Raw genomic sequence first — 19,483 nt, forward strand, 5'->3', positions numbered from 1 at the left:
CAAGCTCGTAGCGCGGCACTCGGTGCCGTGCTATGAGCTTGTATATCTGCTATTCTTGAAAAGCCAAAGAATCTAAAATGACACAGATGTGTTTCCGGTCTTGGGTGAAGAAACAGTCATTTCTAGATCCCTGACAATAGCCACGGAGAGTGTTTGAGGTGAACAAAATATGCAGGCACGCCAGGCAGGCAGACAGACGCACACAGACAGGTGGCAGGACACACAGACAACAGACAGACAGATAGGTAGACAGACGCACAAACAGACAGACAGTTGGAGAGAGTGATGTTCAGGAAAGGGCTGCTTCCATTACCTCACTGCTGTAACCATCAGGCCGGGCCCAGCAGCTCACAGCAGCATCTCCCTGGAGAGAGAGAGAGCGAGAGAGAGAGAGCTTGCAGAACGCCACTCTCATCTCCGGCGTCTCGATCCTTCTGGCCTGAAGACGGCATCTGTTCCCCAGACCCGTTGGCAAACATGCAAACGTGCGCTCACTTGCACACCGCACACACACGTGTGTGTACACACACACACACACACACACGCGCGCGCGCGCGCGCGCACACTCTCTGAGACACACGCACAAGCAAATACTCATACTGTACACACGCACACACAGAGGCCTGGGTGAGAAAGCCGTCTGCCTGCCATCCTGACTCTCCCCTTCACTTTTTGGGGGAAAAGTGGAACGTTTTGTCTCAAAGTCTTTTTTTTATCCCCCAGCAAGTTTGCAGCTGGCATGGATCCAGCTAAAACACTTGATGGCAAATAGTTGTGAATACATTCACCAGAGCTGTTAAGAAAGTGCCGCTACACATGTACTGGACCTGCTCATTTCCAAACAAGTGACTTCTCCCCTGTTTGCACAGTTTTACCTTAGCAACTGTTTATCTTTCAATAAACATGGACTGGGCTTTTTGCTGTGTGCGAGTGCGTGTGCGCGCGTGAGTGCGTGTGTGTGTCTGTGAATGACTAACATAGGAACTCAGAGCCAACTCACATCCCGTGGGGTAATCAGGCCGTTGATGATCCAGGCACATGAGGATAGTTCTCTCCTCACTCTCCTCCAAAATTACACACCCAGAGCAGGAAATGACATAAACACGGTCATTAATGGTTGGATGTGCTGAAGACAGCAGGGCCTCGGCCCAAGGCAATCATTCGCTTCATATCCCCTTCACTTAGCTTTCAAATACAATGATTAAAAGTGACTACAATAGAGGCATTGGGTTTGAACGTCTTGTTCCTCTCCCGTCAAGAGGCTGAAGCGTGAACGTTACTACAGTACATAACACAGCATGAAGAGAAACACCACAGTCAGTACAAAGCCACGATGCCTTATTCAACTTCACTTGATGTTTATTGTCAAATCATCACACCATTCACAGCTGTAAAAGGGGGTGGAATTATTTTTAGTACGAGCTCCCAATGTTTTAAACTTTGTCAAAGGAACTAGTCAAAGGAATAGAGAATACAATAGAGACAGATATGAAGTCAGATAACAGGACAAAGTGTCACATTAGGTGCATGGTCAAAATGTAAACTTAAAAAAGAGGTTGTAGTAGTTAGTCACAGTCACAGTCACTGCAGTGCAAACGTGCAGACAACATTTAGCATCAGATATACTGTATGTAGCAGAAAATAGACACTCTTATCCAGGGCAATGTACAAAGTGCAAGATCAGAGAACCCAACAAACAACAGGGTAATTAACAGTGATGGAAAAAGTACTCAAAATGTTTTACTTAAGTAAAATTATCAATACTGCAATGTAGAAGTACTCTGTTACAAGTAAAAGTCCAGAATTCAAAATTTACTTGAGTAAAAGTACTAAAGTAGTGGTATCAAAATGTACTTAAAGTACCAATAGTAAAAGTTGTGAGCTTGTAGATCGGCTATTTTCAAATAGCCTAGGTATAAAATAGGGCTGAAGTGGTTAATGTATTAAGTGGTTAATGTATATAATATATTTTATAATATAATGATTTATATCTGCAAAGTAACTAGTAGAGTAGAAGTAAAAGTACTGAAAACTGGAAATACTCCAGTAAAATAAAAAATACCAAAAGATTGTACTCAAGTACAGTACTTGAGTACATGTACTTTGATACTTTACACCACTGGTCACAGTACATTTGCACATACATGAAATTTGTCCCCTGCATTTACTCATCTTTGCTATCAGGAGGAGCAGTGAGTGCCATTAATACAGCGCCGAGGGAGCATTTAGGAGTTAATTATTTTTGCTCAGTGACACTTCCACACATAGACAGGGGCCAGGGGGTGAGCCGGGGACCTTCTGTTTCCCACACAGCCTTTCTGCCCATTCAGCTATGGCTGCCCAACTTGGTTAAATTGCTGCCATCATACATCCAAACGTTTACAACAGCACTGATTATGTTGACAGATACTGTATGACCCCGCAGTGCTTTGGTGGAACAGTGTGTCATGGTAAATGATCTCTAACAAAGTGGCTACAGTCCAGTGTGGAATTAGACGTCATTCAGACTAGACTTCACACACAAAACAAATCCATTATGTTTTGTGTTTTCATAAGGGTTAGAGCATTTTAGTCAGATGGTTAAAGGCTGTTGAGACTAAACAACTCGGGAGAGCCAATTCTGAGACTGCACCTGAATAACACACCTCTCACCTCTTTTAAAATCCCCCATGCATACACACAGACAGGCCTGTTCTAAACTGTTTACCGGAGCCCATAAGACCTTCCATGACAGCTAGGAAACCATTGTATCATGTGGCTTCCCTTCCCCGAGCTCCCAGCAGCTCGGAATGCATTCGATCGCGCGGCTCTTCCTCGCCAGAGGGATCAGGAGAGGAAGGAAGGTGATGACATTGACAGTAACCACATGAACCGTAGCGTCCCTTTCTGGGAATGTCATAACAGACTAACACCTCAGGTACTTACCGCACCGGAGTATTGGAAATTGGAAATACTCAAGTAAAGTACAAATACCTCAATATTGTACTTAAGTACAGATAAACGGTACTATGTTTAAATATGTAACTAATGTGTTTGCTTGTATTGATGTCTCTCCCCCTTGTCCCCCCTTCAGCTTCTTCCCTTACGGAAATAACAAAAAACGATGGATCTTGCAGAAAAATTTAAAAAAAACGGGAGAGCCAATAAAGTTGATTTGGCTAGAATAGAAGAACATTCTGTGAAAATAGGCAAACATTCAGCGAAATTGGTGATCTAAGCTCACAACACATAGCAACATGATGCGTTGTCAGCTTGTAGATTGTCTAGTTCCGCTATTTGACAACAAAGCTATAGGGTTTAAGCGTTTAAACCCCATGTGGGGCCTCCAGGGCTCCATATTTAAAGTATAGGGTAAGTGATATTTTTTTGTTAAAACAAAAAGTATGTCATTAAAAGGTTAAAAAACTACATTGTGATAGTATCATTGCTCTAGAGTGTTTGTTCAGTCACAGGAGTCTCCATGTCTCTCCAGCTCTTTAATTAACAGAAAATACATTTTCAGGTGGGTTGACAATGTTCGGCCAATCAGGAAAGAGTACCCATTTATCCGCTTCAATTCTATAGTGTTCCAGTTCCAATTTTGTCTGCTCACTTATTTGTGTCATGACATCCAATTTCACTCGTTTAATCTGTATCCAGTGTGAGTTCTCTCTCCTGATTGGATAAAATTGGTATCCCGACCTGAAATAGCATTTACTAAAGAGCTGGAGAGACATGGAGACTCCAGTTACTGAACAAACACTCTATAGCAATGAGTACTATCAGAATATAGAGCTATTAATCAATTATTAATCAATTATTTTAACCAAAAAATATCACTTACCCTACGTTTTAAGTTCTACACCACTGTTTCTTGACCACTAGTGGTCCATGGGAAAATGTTTTATAATGTTTAAAAAATATTTGATAAATATATCAAAATATGTTTAAATAATATTTCCATCACATTTAAGAATTATTTTAAGTAATAAGCATAGTCTGTGAAAAAAAGCTTGATAATACTTTGTTGTTTGCTGCGTACAAGGTTGTGAGCTTGTAGATCTGCTATTTTTGCCAAATGTTCCCCCTAGAATCAGGACGCTATGGTTCATGTGGTTGAGAGCTGTAAAATACAGTGAAAGAGTGGTTGAGAGGTGTAAAATACAGTGAAAGAGGAGAAATGGATGAGCAAGGGTCAAGAAAGACACAATGAGTGTGAGAAGAGCGGAGGTTTACAGTCGTGAGGTCGCTGACCACGAATGCTGTCTGACTGTAGGTCTTCCTCAGTACAGTTGGAAAAGCTGACAACGAGGCAGAAAAGGACTTTTGAGTTGAAAACAATGTTTGTGTGCGCAAAACACAGCCAAAGCCTCTTGAGCCAAAATGTGTCTGCGTATGAGTGCTTCCACCTTGGGAAGACAGCTACGCGTAAGCCTCTCACGACCAAACAGTTTATTTTACATGTCCCATTTCTCAGAGATGGAAACGAAATGCCCTGCTGTGAATCGGCCTATTACTTGTTTGTTTTTTTGGCATATCCTCCCGACATTCAAACCAGCATACGTTGCTACTCGGAGCCGTAACTCTGCCATCTTTGTTCGGTTCCTTCAAAACACAGGCTTGGTGACCAGACGGGTTCCTATACTATATACTGTTGCCATTTTCTGGTCCAAGCAAAACTGGGTTCAGCATGAGCTCAAGGTCCAGGTATGCAGTGACTGGCTCACTCCAAAGGAAATTACTTTCAAGGGCCATTTCCATCATGTGTACCTTGGAGCACTTAACATAGTCATTTGGTCCCTTAGGAATGCCACCATAAAATACATTGTGCTTCAGTTCCCTGGGACTGTTCAGTAGAACGTTTTAAAGTCTTGGTTTGAAGGTCACTGCTCTTATAAACCTGCTTACTGACATTTCAGATTCAACTTTTCAACAATAACACATTGTGTGTGCTTGTATTTCACGTGCCTGCACGTTCAGGTAAAGCAATTGAGGTCATCTAATTTCTGAAGAACCGAATAAACAGAATTGTAAGGACACAATCTTGAACGTGAAAGATTTACATTTCAACAGTGGTCCGTATAGGAAGCTCGAGCCCACTGAAGTAAACCCTTTTGTTGTCATTTCCTCTTGAGGTCACAGCGAGACCTCAAGCTCTCGCCACTAGAACCAGGGCTGTCAGTCACCACCCACCGCAAACTCCAACTCCCATCAGCCTCAGTGCATTACAGCCGAAGCACAGAAAAGGACGTGGTCCATTTGCCAGGACAAACTTGCCAAAAAGTACTTAAAGTACCAAAAGTAAAAGTACTAAAATGTTTGAAAATAGCAGATCTACAAGCTCACAACGCGTCGCAATGCGACGCGTTGTGAGCTTGTAGATCTGTTATTTTTAAATATACCATGTATAAAATAGGGCTAAAGTGGTTCATGTATGTTTAAGAATATCATAATTTAATCTGAAAAGTAACTAAAGTTTTCAAATAATTGTAGTGGAGTAAAAGTAAAATATTTGCCTTTGAGATGTAGTGGAGTAGAAGTAAAAGTATTGGAAATTGGAAATACTCAAGTAAAGTACAAATACCTCAATATTGTACTTAAGTACAGTACTTAAGTAAATGTACTTAGTTACTTTCCACCACACACACACACACACACACACACACACACACACACACACACACACACACACACACACACACACACACACACACACACACACACACACACACACACACACACACACAGCAACTGAGAGTTGAATTGATCTCTGTATTGTGTCATCATGTCCTTATTTAAGGTCTGAAGAACGTTCCTGAGGACATCCCAGAAGACACCACCCTGCTGGACCTGCAGAACAACAAGATCAGCGAGATCAAGGAGGGCGACTTCAAGCACCTCAAGGGACTCCATGTAAGTAAACCGTTGATCTAACGGTACGGTTGTGATTTATACTGTACATCAATATATTGCATCAATCAGTTTGGCTTGAACAGATATAATATGCTTCATAAAATATGATTTTAATCAAGCGTGAAATGAATCTTGACAAGGAGGCAGGGTAGATGTACAGTCATTAAAAAAAAAGTGTTGCATAATGAGGAAGAATTAATAGAAAACAGCAGCGAAGAATGCTGGCTTGACTGAGACGGTAGAATAGAATCAAAATTAACTTCTGTATGAGTGTGTTTGCCTGCATATTCATTCATAATATGCATGAGACAAGTGAATGAATATATTATATTCTGCATAGATTATGCATTTATACTAATATATATTGATAGAATATGTTAACTCAGTCAGACCAACTGCAGATGTCTAGTGGTAGACTCTAAGTACATTTATTTTATTCTATTTTATAGTTTATTCTCATCTCTCTACTTACCAGTACCTCTCTTGTGTTTCACTCTTACTGCAGCTGCTGCTGCTGCTACAACAGCTGATTCTTCTCTTATGCATGAAGTTTACAATATATGAACTCTAATGTTTATGTTTGTTTAACTGTATAGCCAAACCTCACTGTCCTCAACCCCAACAGTGTGAGCCATAACTTGTAACCTAAAACATACAGGGATTCCACATCCTCAGGCTTGCCACCCACAAAGCACCTCTGCTCCCATGCATTAGCCAGAGGAACTGAATCCTAGCACCACCATTCCCCAAAACCCCAGGTGCAAGGAAAGTATTCACCCCTAGGCCTGACAACCTCACGCCTCAGAACTCCTATAGCTCGCAATAAATACCTCTGTCTAACGGCCAAAGCTGCTTCCAGTGTAATCTAATTGGCCTCTCACGTGGGACGGACCACATACCTCACATTTCCTCCCATCTGTATACGTGAGAGCTGAACGCAGCGGGAGTGAAATTTCCTCTGAAACTGCACCAGAGTTGAGGCCAGGGTCAACTTGAACTTGGCCCTGTATCTAGACTGCCAAGGCGCCACATGGAAAATATGTTATCCTTACTAACATGACAAACACTTGCATAACTCAATAGTGCTTCAACGGTTCTGACATGGATAGTCCGAGGTCAAGTATGAGAATTTATCTGAACAAGAATGCACTCAGTGGAGCGCAGGCCTTCGCCAAGATCTAAAACATCTCCCCCAGTTCATTGTGGTGGTCCTAGAAGAATGGTGATGGGATCACCACAAGCATGAATGTGCATGAATGTAGAGAGTAACGTTCTGGCAATAACACATTGGTCACAGACAGACAGACAGACAGACAGACAGACAGACAGACAGACAGACAGACAGACAGACAGACAGACAGACAGACAGACGGACAGACGGACGGACGGACAGACACATATGTCTGCACATATCGAAATTAAAACCCTGTTTAATTTCAAAATCTCACTACAAGAATAGTTTTGACAAGAAAGTAGCCCCAGACTGCCTTCACAAACAGGGAAGTTGCTATGCAAACTCTGAACGATATCTCCCTTGTGTTAAAGTAATTTAAAAGTAATGCATTTGTTGAAAAACCATTCACAGGAGGTTCAGTGAACCAAAACAAGGGCTAATCTTCACCTGCCATTGCAGAAAAAAATTAAAAGCGAACACTAATACATTGGTTAATCAGAATATATAAATATTTTTTTTTAAAAACAAATTATCATTAATATTAGCATTATTGGAGCTAGCATCACAGGTAAAGTGTGTCTCCTTGTTCTCCCATGTAGGCCCTGATCCTGGTCAACAACAAAATCACCACCATCCATGCCAAGGCCTTCACTCCTTTGGCAAAGCTTCAGCGTCTCTACCTGTCCAAGAACCAGCTGAAGGACATCCCTGCCAACATGCCCAAGAGCCTACAGGAGCTGCGCATCCACGAGAACGAGATTACCAAGATCAAGAAGACCTCCTTCCAGGGCATGGTCAATATGATCGTCATGGGTACGGACATCAGATACTTCCTGGTTGTTTTAAGGATTGTTATATTAACCACATGAACCCTAGCGACCCTATTCTGGGGGCAAACATTCAGTGAAATCTACAAGCTCACAATGCATCGCATTGCGACATGTGTGAGATTGTAGATCGGCTAAATACTCTGATAACCAAAGTACATGTACAGTATAGGGTTTAAGTGGTTAAAAGGGTTTTATTCAAACAATGATATTCATTTCAGAAAAGTCACAATTACTCTTACACAACTGAGTGGTAGGCTACATGCAGTCTGGTGATAATAAATACTACCTCCCTGGTTGATGAAATTGCTGAAGTGCAATTGGAACCCATGGTCTCCCACATGGGAAACCAAGCATGTACCACTACTCAGCCAAAGAGGAATCCCCTGTTGGCCAGGGGAGATGTATGAGCTGGCAGAGCTACTCTGCTGCTCTACTTACTGTATATTGACAGATGAAAATGTAACATTTTATTTCGTAAAACAAAGATTTGGAGCCTTGGAATAAAAGGCTTGATTTGTGTTGATAACGGTTGGAATGGAAGGGCTGATTGTTACACATTGGATCTCTTATTCAAATAGATATTTCTCTGCAGGAAATTAAATCAAGCTGCAGAAACTATATTAACTTCAGACAAGCAAAAAGGTAGCCGACATTAGCAGACATCAGTCAAATACTATTTGTTTTTAAATCAAAGCTGCTATTGTTTTAGTGTCAGGTTAATCTGAATAACAGAACGGTACAAAACTGGCTTTCGAATGTGTTCCCATAATTACATTTTCTGCTACTCATTGTATTACGTTGGAACACCCCACCCATGTTTGCAAATCCGATTTAATCCGGTTCTGTGCTACTGCAAATACCTCAATCCTTTTCCACAGCCGAGGATAGGTTATATTGTCTCTAGAACGACAGAGTTCATGGAGTTTAAAACCATGCAAAAGAAGAAAGGAAACCTTTGCTACTAATAATGACCTACTTTGGATTTCTAAGACTCAGAATTAGAGAGAGTTGGACTGAAGACATGCAGTGTCAATGTTTAATATGCCAGGAGAGAATTACAGAGTCAGGAAAGTTTGTATAATGTTGTTTCAGTGTCACGGCTGGACTTAGAAACCTTGCATCTCCATATTTCATCTTTTTATGTTTTTTTAAAATGTATTTTCTCATAAATGCCCTAGTTTATACTTAATCACAATAGACAGTGTTTTGCAAAAGTAGCGAAAACAGCCAGTCTGAGTCTACAAGATCTCAACACATCGCAATGTGACATTTTGAAAAATATTGGCCTAATAATGACAAAAAATAGGGACGCCAGGTTTGTGGATTTTATATTTAACCAAAGAAAATTATTAACACAAGCTTGTGACTAAATAACTACATTGGATCCATTGGAGCAAAAGGCAAGGTTTCCACCCGACAGTGATGATAGTATGCATATCCCTTCATACTTTGGTTCCAGAGCATCTGTGCTGTAGTTCATTCACAATGGAATCTCACTGCAACTGCCCATTTCCCTCTTTGGTCTGTTTCACAGCTCCCCTCTCTGTAGTAGAATGGATCTGTATTTATATACCAGTTTATGTATGATTCAAACCAGTGGTGGAAAAAGTACTGGATTTTTTTTTTTACTTAAGTAAAAGTATCAATGCTGCAATGTAGAAATACTCTGTTACAAGTTAAAGTCCGGAATTCAAAAAGTACAAAAGTATTGGTATCAAAGTGTACTTAAAGTGCCAAAAGTAAGAGTACTAAAATGCTTGAAAATAGCAGATCTACAAGCTCACAACGCGTCGCGATGCGACACGCTGTGAGCTTGTAGATCTGCTATTTTCAAATAGCCTAGGTATAAAATCGGGCTGAAGTGGTTAATTTATGCTTTATAATGTAATAATTTATATCTGCAAAGTAACTAGTAACTTAAGTTTTCTAATAATTTTTGTGGAATAAAAGTACAGTATTTGCCTCTAAGATGTAGTGGAGTAGAAGTAAAAGTGTAGACAATTGGAAATACTCCAGTGAAGTAAAAGTACCTAAAATTGTACTTAAGTACAGTACTTGAATAAATGTACATAGTTACTTTACACCACTGATTCAAACGTATGTTCCTGTAACACGCTGCAAGAAGCATGAAGCTGTTTCTGATTCATGACTGTTTTCTTTTTCTGTCTCTCCCACCATCTTATTTTCTGTACTCTGTGGCTTTTTACTCTATCCCATGTTCAGAACTGGGGTCCAACCCTATTAAGGGTGCCGGGATTGACGCTAGCGCTTTTGCTGATCTGAAAAAGGTCTCCTACGTTCGCATCGCAGACACGAACATCAGCGAAATCCCCAAAGGTACAGTTCTGATGTATGGTTGGATACTTGGAGGAGGGAATGGAGGGATTTAATCAGAGTTTTTTTCAGTCATCCAAAAACACCCTTCACAAGAATGCAGACTTGGATTGTGAAAGTACGGAGAAAAATTAACCACAAAGAAATTCAAAACGGCCTTCTCTTAATATGGGAACATTTTTTGCCAGATCCTGAAATGTTGGCACATGGCTACTGTAGCCTGGATCTTTTTGCACAAAGAATTTGAATTTCTGCAGCATAGCTGGGAGCCAGTACACCACCACTACTATTAAAAAGTATACTCTTACTGTATGCTGTGTCCTTTCAATATAAAACATTGTATGTTTCTTTATCTATGTTGAATATTTGCTTATTTTCAAAAGACTTCCATATACCAGACAAATAGTGAACCAGAAGGTGCTCTTTAGTAGCTGCAGGAAAACTCTAAAAGGTCATCTATAAAACCAGCCATGTGTTGGCCGCTGGTTTTTAATGTTCCAATAATGAACTAGTCCAGAAAAAAATATGTTTTAGTTAGCCTTACAGTTTTTCCTTGGTTTGGTAACTACATGAACCCTACAGTCTCGATTATGGAGCGAACATTTGTCGAAAATAGCAGATCTACAAGCTCACAAAAGCTTGTAGATCAGCTATTTTCGACAAAGAGATTTGGTGTAGAGGGGCAAAAAGTAGAGGGCCAAGTAGAGTCAATGAAGTATATAGGGTTTAAGTGGTTAAACTGTAACGCCAGTTGCCCCTTTGCTCATGCCAAGCTAGTAATCCTGTTGTGATGGTCTCCAGGGCTGCCCAGCTCTCTCTCCGAGCTTCACCTGGATGGAAACAAGATCACCAAGATCACGGCTGACAATCTCAAGGGCCTGAAGAACCTGGCTAAGTAATGATTCGTCTGATGTATCTGATTGACTTGCTCTTCCCATTATGTACATGCACCCATCAAATTCTTTCCCTGATGATTGCATTCCATATCTTAGCCATCCACTGCCATTCTACCATGCCGTACATCTCCTGCTCAGCAATGTATACAGTAGCTTGGATTGCATTAAGCTCACCTTGATGCATGTCTCACTCTTTTTCTGCCATTTAAATGTTCCCTCACTCAATCCTCACTTAAACAGGGGGCACGGTGGCGCAGTCGGTAGCGCTGTCGCCACACAGCTATAAGGTCCTGGGTTAGATTCCCGCCGGGGACGCTGGGGGTGTGTCTTCTCCTCCGCGTCACCAGCGCCCATACCCTAGGTGGGGTTGGCGATAGGGCCTACTCTGTGTGGAGTTTGCATGTTCTCCCCGTGTCTCCCAGGGTAGTTAATACCCTCACAAAAACATGTAGTAATCCTGGTCACTATACTGCCTCCCTCTGGTCAGCCGGGGCGCCTGATGGAGGGGAAAGGAACTGGTTGGAATAACGTGTTCCTTCCACGCGCTAGCTACGTCCAGCCAGGGAAACTTCCCCCTGTCGGGTGACAAGAAGGTCAGTTGGCTCTCATGCATTGAAGGAGGCATGAGCTCGGCCCTGGGCTCCCTAGGCTGGTGGGGGGAGTGTAGTGCCCAGGATCACTTAGAGAATTGGCACCGGGTGAAAAAATCGAGGGATACAAAAAAAAAAAAAAAAAAACACAGCCAGTGTTGGGCAAGCTACTTTAAAAACAATTGTGTCTATAGCTAAGTAATGAGCAATATTGAAGATACTTTGCACTTAATGGGTTTGGTAATGTGGCTGATGACATGTTATTACATACATATACACTGATTGAAAGGAACACGTGTAAAATGATGAACATAGAGAATTCTCTCTTTGATGTGATGGACAAACTACACTCAAAACGCATCGGTTGTGCTCTTTTATGTTGATGTGCCAACTGAAAAGCGCTTGCTACATGTTGAAAACAATAGCTTAATTACTTGAAAGCTGAAAGTAGTGAAGCTACCCACAAGCAATTGGGAAATATGGTTAAGCTATTTTCTTAGCTACTGCCCAACACCGTTAACAGCATTAGCTTTACCCATGGACCAAAAGCACATTACCGGTATAATCTGGATTACAAACAAAAGTCAGCCGTAAACAGTATTTTCTGGATAATCAAAATAACTGTTTGCCTTATAAAAGTGGATACACTATATTTATAAGATCACCGCTCAGATGGCTGAGGGAGGAAGATATTCCACACGAGAACAAAGAGCACAGTTGTACAGCACAGATAGTTTATGTTGGAGAGGAAGAGGGAGAAGATGAAGGCCTGCGATTCTTTTATTTTCCATTTACTCATACTGTAGTTACTCATTGACAGCTGGTGTGGAATAGTTTTCAAATTCTCCATCTGTAATATGCATTTATCCCACTCCATTTACGCAATTTCACTCGTTTCATTCATGCACAGGCCATACTCTATCATGAATAGAGACATTTGATTTGTATAACATTTTGAATGCAATCAGCCGTGAAAATGGAATTAACAAGGAAACAGTCTAAATTAATTTCCACTTTATTCTAAGACAGCTGTGGTTCTCACTGTGTGCTTGGCTGGTGATGATAAGATCAGGCTGAAGATCTATCTAGCCTTGGAAGTACACAGTAAAATCACGAGTGTTACTGAAAGGGTAACATGTAATTTGTGATAAACTGCGACCTGCTATCAGCAAGCGCTTGACATCTTTGATCCAACAGACCAACCAACTGTATTACAGTGTACTCATAGAGGTTTGTCCCTACTATACCTCCTAACCTCGTCAGACAATATTTTGTATAACTATCCATGGTACGTTGCCGGCAGATTGTGGAAATAAAACGATATAAATCATAAGAGCATTGAGTGTCGGCGAGCGGCGTATGAAGGTGTAAGAACTGCCAAACCAAAATTAATATCAGCAAGGCACTACCAGAGTTCTTATGACGTCATTTTTGTTCTTATTGCCCTGTCGAAGCCAGAAAAAAGTTCATGTTCGGCTGGAGTACGCCGCCGTCTTTATACGAGGTTGCGGCTAAAAGTCGACTCTTACGGGTCCATGTTCCTTGACCCTTACAGACCATACAGATAACTTTGTAGGCATAATGGGTAAGTTAAGGGTAAATGGACCCATAAAGGGCCATAAGGCCAGAGTTAAATTAACATTCGATCTAGGGTTAGGGTTAGATGTTCACGCACAAAAGGTTGCTCACCTATTGTCTCATACAGCACAACCTACGCTCACAGTTTCTTTTGCATGTATTGTTCATTTTCTCATCTGCAGGCTGGGTCTGAGCTACAATGAGATCAGCTCTGTGGACAACAGCTCACTGGCCAACGTTCCTCACCTCAGAGAGCTGCACATGGACAACAACGCCTTGACCACCGTACCTCCCGGTCTGCCTGAGCATAAGTACATACAGGTGAGTAGACTCTCTAAAAACGCTTCGCTCAAGGACAATCTCACAGCTTTCCTTGTTAAAACCGGGTGATGACTATTTGAGAGTTGAACCCATTCAATCCGGGAACGCATCTGTGTATTTTTTGATTTTAGCTATAACCATTATTTTGTACTTTGACTATTCACAAATAGCAGATATTTTTAAAGCGAACATTTTGAACTCAAATCTTTGCTTCTGGGAACTAAATGTTGAGATGGGGGGCTGTGGCCAAACGCATATAATTTTGGGGTCCTTGACATGAAAAAGCTTGAGCACCACTGGTATTATAGCAACGTATGTTTTTTCAGAAACCTGTTAGGATTTAGAAGACATTACGAGATGCGTTCCGGGATTGAATGGGTTAAAACAGGATTGGGTCTAACAGGCTTCAATGTAACCAATCCAAAGTCTTTAGGGGGCGGTCCTTCATATTGGGGCGGTGACAGGATTGGTTTTCAAAGCAGTAGGCATAAGTTAGCGCCCATTCTCGCCTCTGTTCTATCAACTACCTTTAGACGTCTGCTAATGATCAGTAGGTGGAGGTCTCTGATTATCTGGCATGGCGAGACTAACAGGTGGGTATCTAATTAAATCCTATTGAGTAAAGTAAGGTTTACTATGCAGGGTGTCGTTATACAGTATCTGACTTTCAGTGTCATTGGGTTAGGGTAGGTAATTAAGGGTTTGAATACATTTCATTATTGCAGACAGGTGGTTGTTCCAACTATTTTGGTCCCAACATATATTTATATGTAAATATATGGTTAATGGCTGAGTTCCACTGTGCATTATCTAACTTATTTTATTCACCGATTCACATCTAATTTATTTTGGAGTCATTCTTTTCTTTGCATTTTGCCTTATAGCTACAATTCGGGACTTATTTGGATGAATAATGAATACATGTTTATACAATGAGATGAAATAGAAAAGTACATCAGCAGTGGTTGGAGGTCGTCTCGTTACTCTTCCAGTGAGACATTTAGACCCTGGTGTTGAATCTTTTTTTTTTTTAATACCACTCTTCCAGGTGGTCTATCTCCATGCCAACAAGATCTCCGTGGTGGGAACAGAGGACTTCTGCCCCCCTGGTTTCAACACCAAGAAGGCCATGTACTCTGGCATCAGCCTGTTCAGCAACCCCGTCCCTTACTGGGAGGTTCAGCCAATCACGTTCCGCTGTGTCTTTGACCGCTCTGCCATCCAGCTCGGCAACTACAGGAAGAAGTAGAGAGTCCCCAGACCCTTCTAAGAGAAAGAATGAATTGTGAATGTGCGCGCGAGAGATTTGTAAGAGTGTGTGTTTGAACCACGGCCCCAACAACACTGATCTGTAACCCCATCCCCCCCCGCCCGGCCTCCCCTTAAATGATGTCATCTAATTTCACCACCATTCCAATGACTCGGAAATGTTAGAAAACTCTGACAGTGGACATTGACCTCAGATACTGTACATTGTATTCTCGCAGAACGCATTGATAGCGCCTCCGGCTTAACAGAAATCACCAGCATTAACGCTATGGCAAACGCTCTCACTTACACCAGGTTATTAAAGGCTGTCATTATCATATCAATACCAATCACCATCATATCGCCATACTATGCATCAGGAACACTGCAAATAATCTCTACACCTTCATAACATCACTGCCGTTCGTTCAGAGGACCAGATAAAATTGTAAACGATAACCACTCTGAAGGGTTTTTAAATTCAGTCGGTAGGACATCTTAGGAAATCCCAGTTGGATTAATTGTAGGCTTTTTGAACCTCAAGCCATCACATGAACTATGAGAGGGCTGTCCTGTAGAGCAGGCAGCGAGGGGTTTAAACTTGTGTTTTACTATACCTTTTAACAACCATTGGTATATTAGAATGTACTAGATATTTACCTGTGTAGTAGGAATAGCATTCAGAGTCTACGATTGTCATGCAGTGCTCTTTGAAAGAATTCTGAATTTCTATTTGCATTGTACTCAACTCAAGTACAGATAAAGAAAAGAAAACAAAAGAAAAGAAAAGCAACTGTATCTTCTGTCACATTTTGACGTCTTCTGCTTGCTTCAGTGTTGACTTAGTTTGGGTATTTCTATAATAGTTCAATGGCACAACAGTGATTTTCTTCATCACATTCCATCCCCTGCTCCCTGTGGTATGTAATATTGCTAAAAACAAAAGAAAAACAGAAAAAATAAAGAAAAACAAGAAAATAGCTTATCAAGATGTAGAATAAACCATATATGTTTTGAACAGAAGCCATTCCCAAAGATCTATAAGTATGCATGCTTTTTGATTTGTTAGTTTTTTTACTTTTCAACTTGAAGCAGGTGGTTTCTGGACTTTCTTGTTAACGAGTGTTTGTATCCATCCTTTTGTTTCCTTACTTTTTGATTAATTTTTTTTTTTTTTAAGAGTCTGAAAAGAATTTCAGAGTGAATGCGGACTGGCATGCCCGCAGCACCCACCCATGTTAGTGTGAATGTTTGTATGTATAGACGCTGTATATAAAACGCTGTATAAAACCTTCTCAATTGCTTAAAAGCACAAGCACTTACCACAGCTCAGACTTAATATATCAGCAATAAAGGTGTTCCTCTCTTTTTTTTTCCTGGAGCAGGGGCTCCCACTATGGTGTCCTGAACAAAATAAAAATACTAATGAAAAAGAGGAGCCGTTTCTGGTGGATGTAACAACAACCACAACTCACATTCTACCCACGGTGTGTGTGGAGAGTTACGTGCTCCTAATAGTCCATACATGGGCAACTGGCGGCCTGGGGGCCACATGCGGCCCCCACCTTCACTTAATGCGGCCCGCAGGTTAATATCGGAATACTGATATATAATTGATTTCAGCTGTTACAATTGCAAACATGACCCGCTTTAATTACTTATACAGTCTATATTAGTAGCTTAATGACTAGTATTAACATTCTATTGTCTTTATTATGTCCAATGTATTTGTATTTAAGTTCACAAAGTTAACATAAGTATAACTAAATGCATTTGAAATTAAATATAAATTTTACTTTTCAGGATTCCAATTCAAAAATAGCAAAACAAATGTCAGGATTTCTAATTCAAAAATAGCAGATCTACAAGCTCAAAACGCGTCGCACGCGTTTTGAGCTTGTAGCTTGAGCTTGTAGTTCTGCTATTTTTTCTACTTTTGTGTGACATAGAATGGCACGTCGGTATATGCAACGTGGCCCTCTGGAGTGAGTGTGGAAATAGAGTGGCCCTCTCCATCATCAAAGTTGCCCACCCCTGCTCTAGTCACTAGAGCTGGTTCTGTAAGAGTCACAGCACAATGTAAGGAACGGGGGGATAGACCAGACCGGAAAATGCTTCACCACCAAAGCTGTGCCCCTTCTCGGGGGCATGCTCTCCACTGTAACCGTACATGCTATTTGACCTTAATTAGCTCATATAATTTGACGATGCTATCCGATATTTGTGTCGATTATACCTGGGGTTACGTTAGTAACCTATACTTGTATTTCCGACAAGCCGACAATATTTTGTACGTATTTTTTGTAATTGGATCATTTTAAAGTGTTATCTACAGGGTAGGGTATATGCTTTGACTTGCTGGCATCATGTCTGATTACTGTGTGTGTGTTTGTCTATCAATCAATAAATCCAGAGGAATAGATGTCAACAAGACGTGCAGGGGCACGGCGTTGGGGGGAGAAGGGGGAAGGGGCACGGCGTTGCCCCGGAGAAGGGGCACGGCGTTGGGCACGGCGTTGGGGGTGACGTGTTGCCGGTCTGGTCTATTACAGGCCAACAAGGTCAAGAGGAGGAACAGGTGAGATATACCAAGGCACTTCTATAGAGAAGGCAAATGACTTGTCCAGCTGAGCATAATGACTTGGACTCTATGGAGAATAACCTCCAAAACATCCATTTACACTGGAAAGAATAGGCTAGTTTTTTTGGGCGGTGTAGCCGCCCCTATAAGTGGGGTTGGGACACCTCATTAGCTGTATTGTGATTGGCTCATTAGTACACCCCTAGCTGTACTGTGATTGGCTGACTCTATTGGCTGACTCTACTCAGCACTGTGATTGTCTAGCGAGACACATGATGACATTAATAACCTATAAATAGGATTATGCACTTCCAAAAAGTCCATTTTTTGGAAGTGAGCTTCCATCACTATGATGACCACTGTGATGACCACACCGCCCACTTCATACTGGGAGTGATTTTTATTATAATTCATATAAATAATTGCTGTTCTATTGTTTGTGGTCTCCAGCCGGCATATTTATTGAAGTTGACGGAGATAGAGTGGAGAGCCCATATAGCCCATATGGACCGGCCATGGGATGGTGGCGCAATGGTCAGTCGGGTAGGTTGTAAGGAAGACAGCATCAGTTAAATGTTATGTAATGCAATCAATTAAATGTTATACTACTGCTGTCACATTTGAAGTCACGTTCACACGAGGCAGTTATAGTTTAAATTAGGTGGATGCCAATTAATAATGGATTCTAATTCATGTGGGAATATTTTAGCTCTTTTGTAATAAACAATTCTAGCATCATAAACCACCAGCGCGCCTATAGTGGCCAGGGCTATTGCAGGTTCAATGTATCTGCTGTCCGGCAGAAACCAGCTAACTCCAAAATGTTCATTTTTCAGGAAATGACAAAAAAAAAGTTAGGAGGTTTTGTTCATCATTGATAAGAACAGCTGAATGGACCTCTAAGCTCACAATGAGGTTGGAGGTCAAAAGGGGGTGGAGCCTGGAGTCAGCAAAACCAGCTAACTCCACCCTCCTTTGGTGGACTTAGCTGGTTTAGCAGAAAGTTTGAGGATCCAATGGAGTTAGCTGGTTTTGTCAGAAGCGCTTTTTGATACTTTTCATTGGCACAATATTTTTTTAATCAACAAAACAGACAGTAAAGGGTGTTCCATAGCACTGATTTATGGAAAAAATGCAAAAGCGGAAAAATTGAGTTGGTTGCTGGTTTCTGCCAGACATAACGATATAAACTATTGGCTATGGGCGAGACGACATCATCACAGTGCGCCCACAGAGACAACCACCTGCTGGGCTTATGACAAGTCCCCAGAACCGAGAGGGAGAAGTGAAGACACATGAACGAGCGAAAACTGTTTCGACCAATGGGCTCGACTCACGAGCTTGCGCACAAAGTTGCGCACAGAGTTGCGCACAGAGTTGCGCACAGAGTTGCGCACAGAGTTGCGCACGGAGGTGACACTACTGCGCATGCAAGACGACGTGCAGAGGCCTCAGATAGTCCCCGCCCGTCAAACTTTCCCAACCCGGAAGAAGGGGAAAAGGGAGTATGCGCTGGGTGAGCAACTCCATACAAGTGAATGGGCGGGGATTTCCGGTTACCTCTCTATTATAACTGTATGGGTTATGATGGTTTCAGGTTAATAAATACATACACTGGTGAAAAGATGAACTGTCGTCTTCAGGATACATGACAAGTAGGGGGCAGGAACAGCAGAGAATCTCATACAATCTAAACAGTTAAATACTCTGTGTTAATTTAGAGAGTGTACACATGTAACCACATGGACCCGTTAGGGTAAATGGATAAATTAAAACATAGGAATTTACTGTGTGGGTGCCAAATTAGTTTTTGTTCGAGGTCACAGTGTTATGTGTCTTTGGAGAGTGTTGCTAGGATCACATTTTGAAAGTTACTGTAACTTGCAATTAAGTAGTTTTTTTATGAGGCTATCAAGCTGACCATAATCCCTTTCTTAATTACAGCACACAGTCACTGGATAGGATGGAAGTTTACAGCTCTTCAAGTCTATGGCTTGGTTTTTGTGGTAAAATAAGACCACTGATTTGGTTACTTTTTA

At 41.4% G+C, this 19,483-nt stretch overlaps 1 protein-coding gene across 1 annotated transcript in view; it reads left to right on the forward strand.

Moving 5' to 3' along the window:
* The window catches only part of dcn (decorin), a 31,334-nt gene extending 15,036 nt beyond the window's left edge, over window positions 1-16,298 (forward strand). The window contains exons 3-8 of the mRNA XM_080421713.1: window positions 5,780-5,892; window positions 7,666-7,879; window positions 10,120-10,233; window positions 11,032-11,125; window positions 13,477-13,615; window positions 14,664-16,298. Of these exons, the coding sequence (XP_080277839.1) occupies window positions 5,780-5,892; window positions 7,666-7,879; window positions 10,120-10,233; window positions 11,032-11,125; window positions 13,477-13,615; window positions 14,664-14,864 (875 nt within the window). The 3' untranslated portion in view covers window positions 14,865-16,298. The remainder of the gene's footprint in view (window positions 1-5,779; window positions 5,893-7,665; window positions 7,880-10,119; window positions 10,234-11,031; window positions 11,126-13,476; window positions 13,616-14,663) is intronic.
* Window positions 16,299-19,483: the final 3,185 nt, after the last annotated feature.

Source organism: Gymnoscopelus braueri, assembly GCF_963280865.1.
Source record: "Gymnoscopelus braueri genome assembly, chromosome: 23".
In the NCBI taxonomy this organism is placed as follows: Eukaryota; Metazoa; Chordata; class Actinopteri; order Myctophiformes; family Myctophidae; genus Gymnoscopelus; species Gymnoscopelus braueri.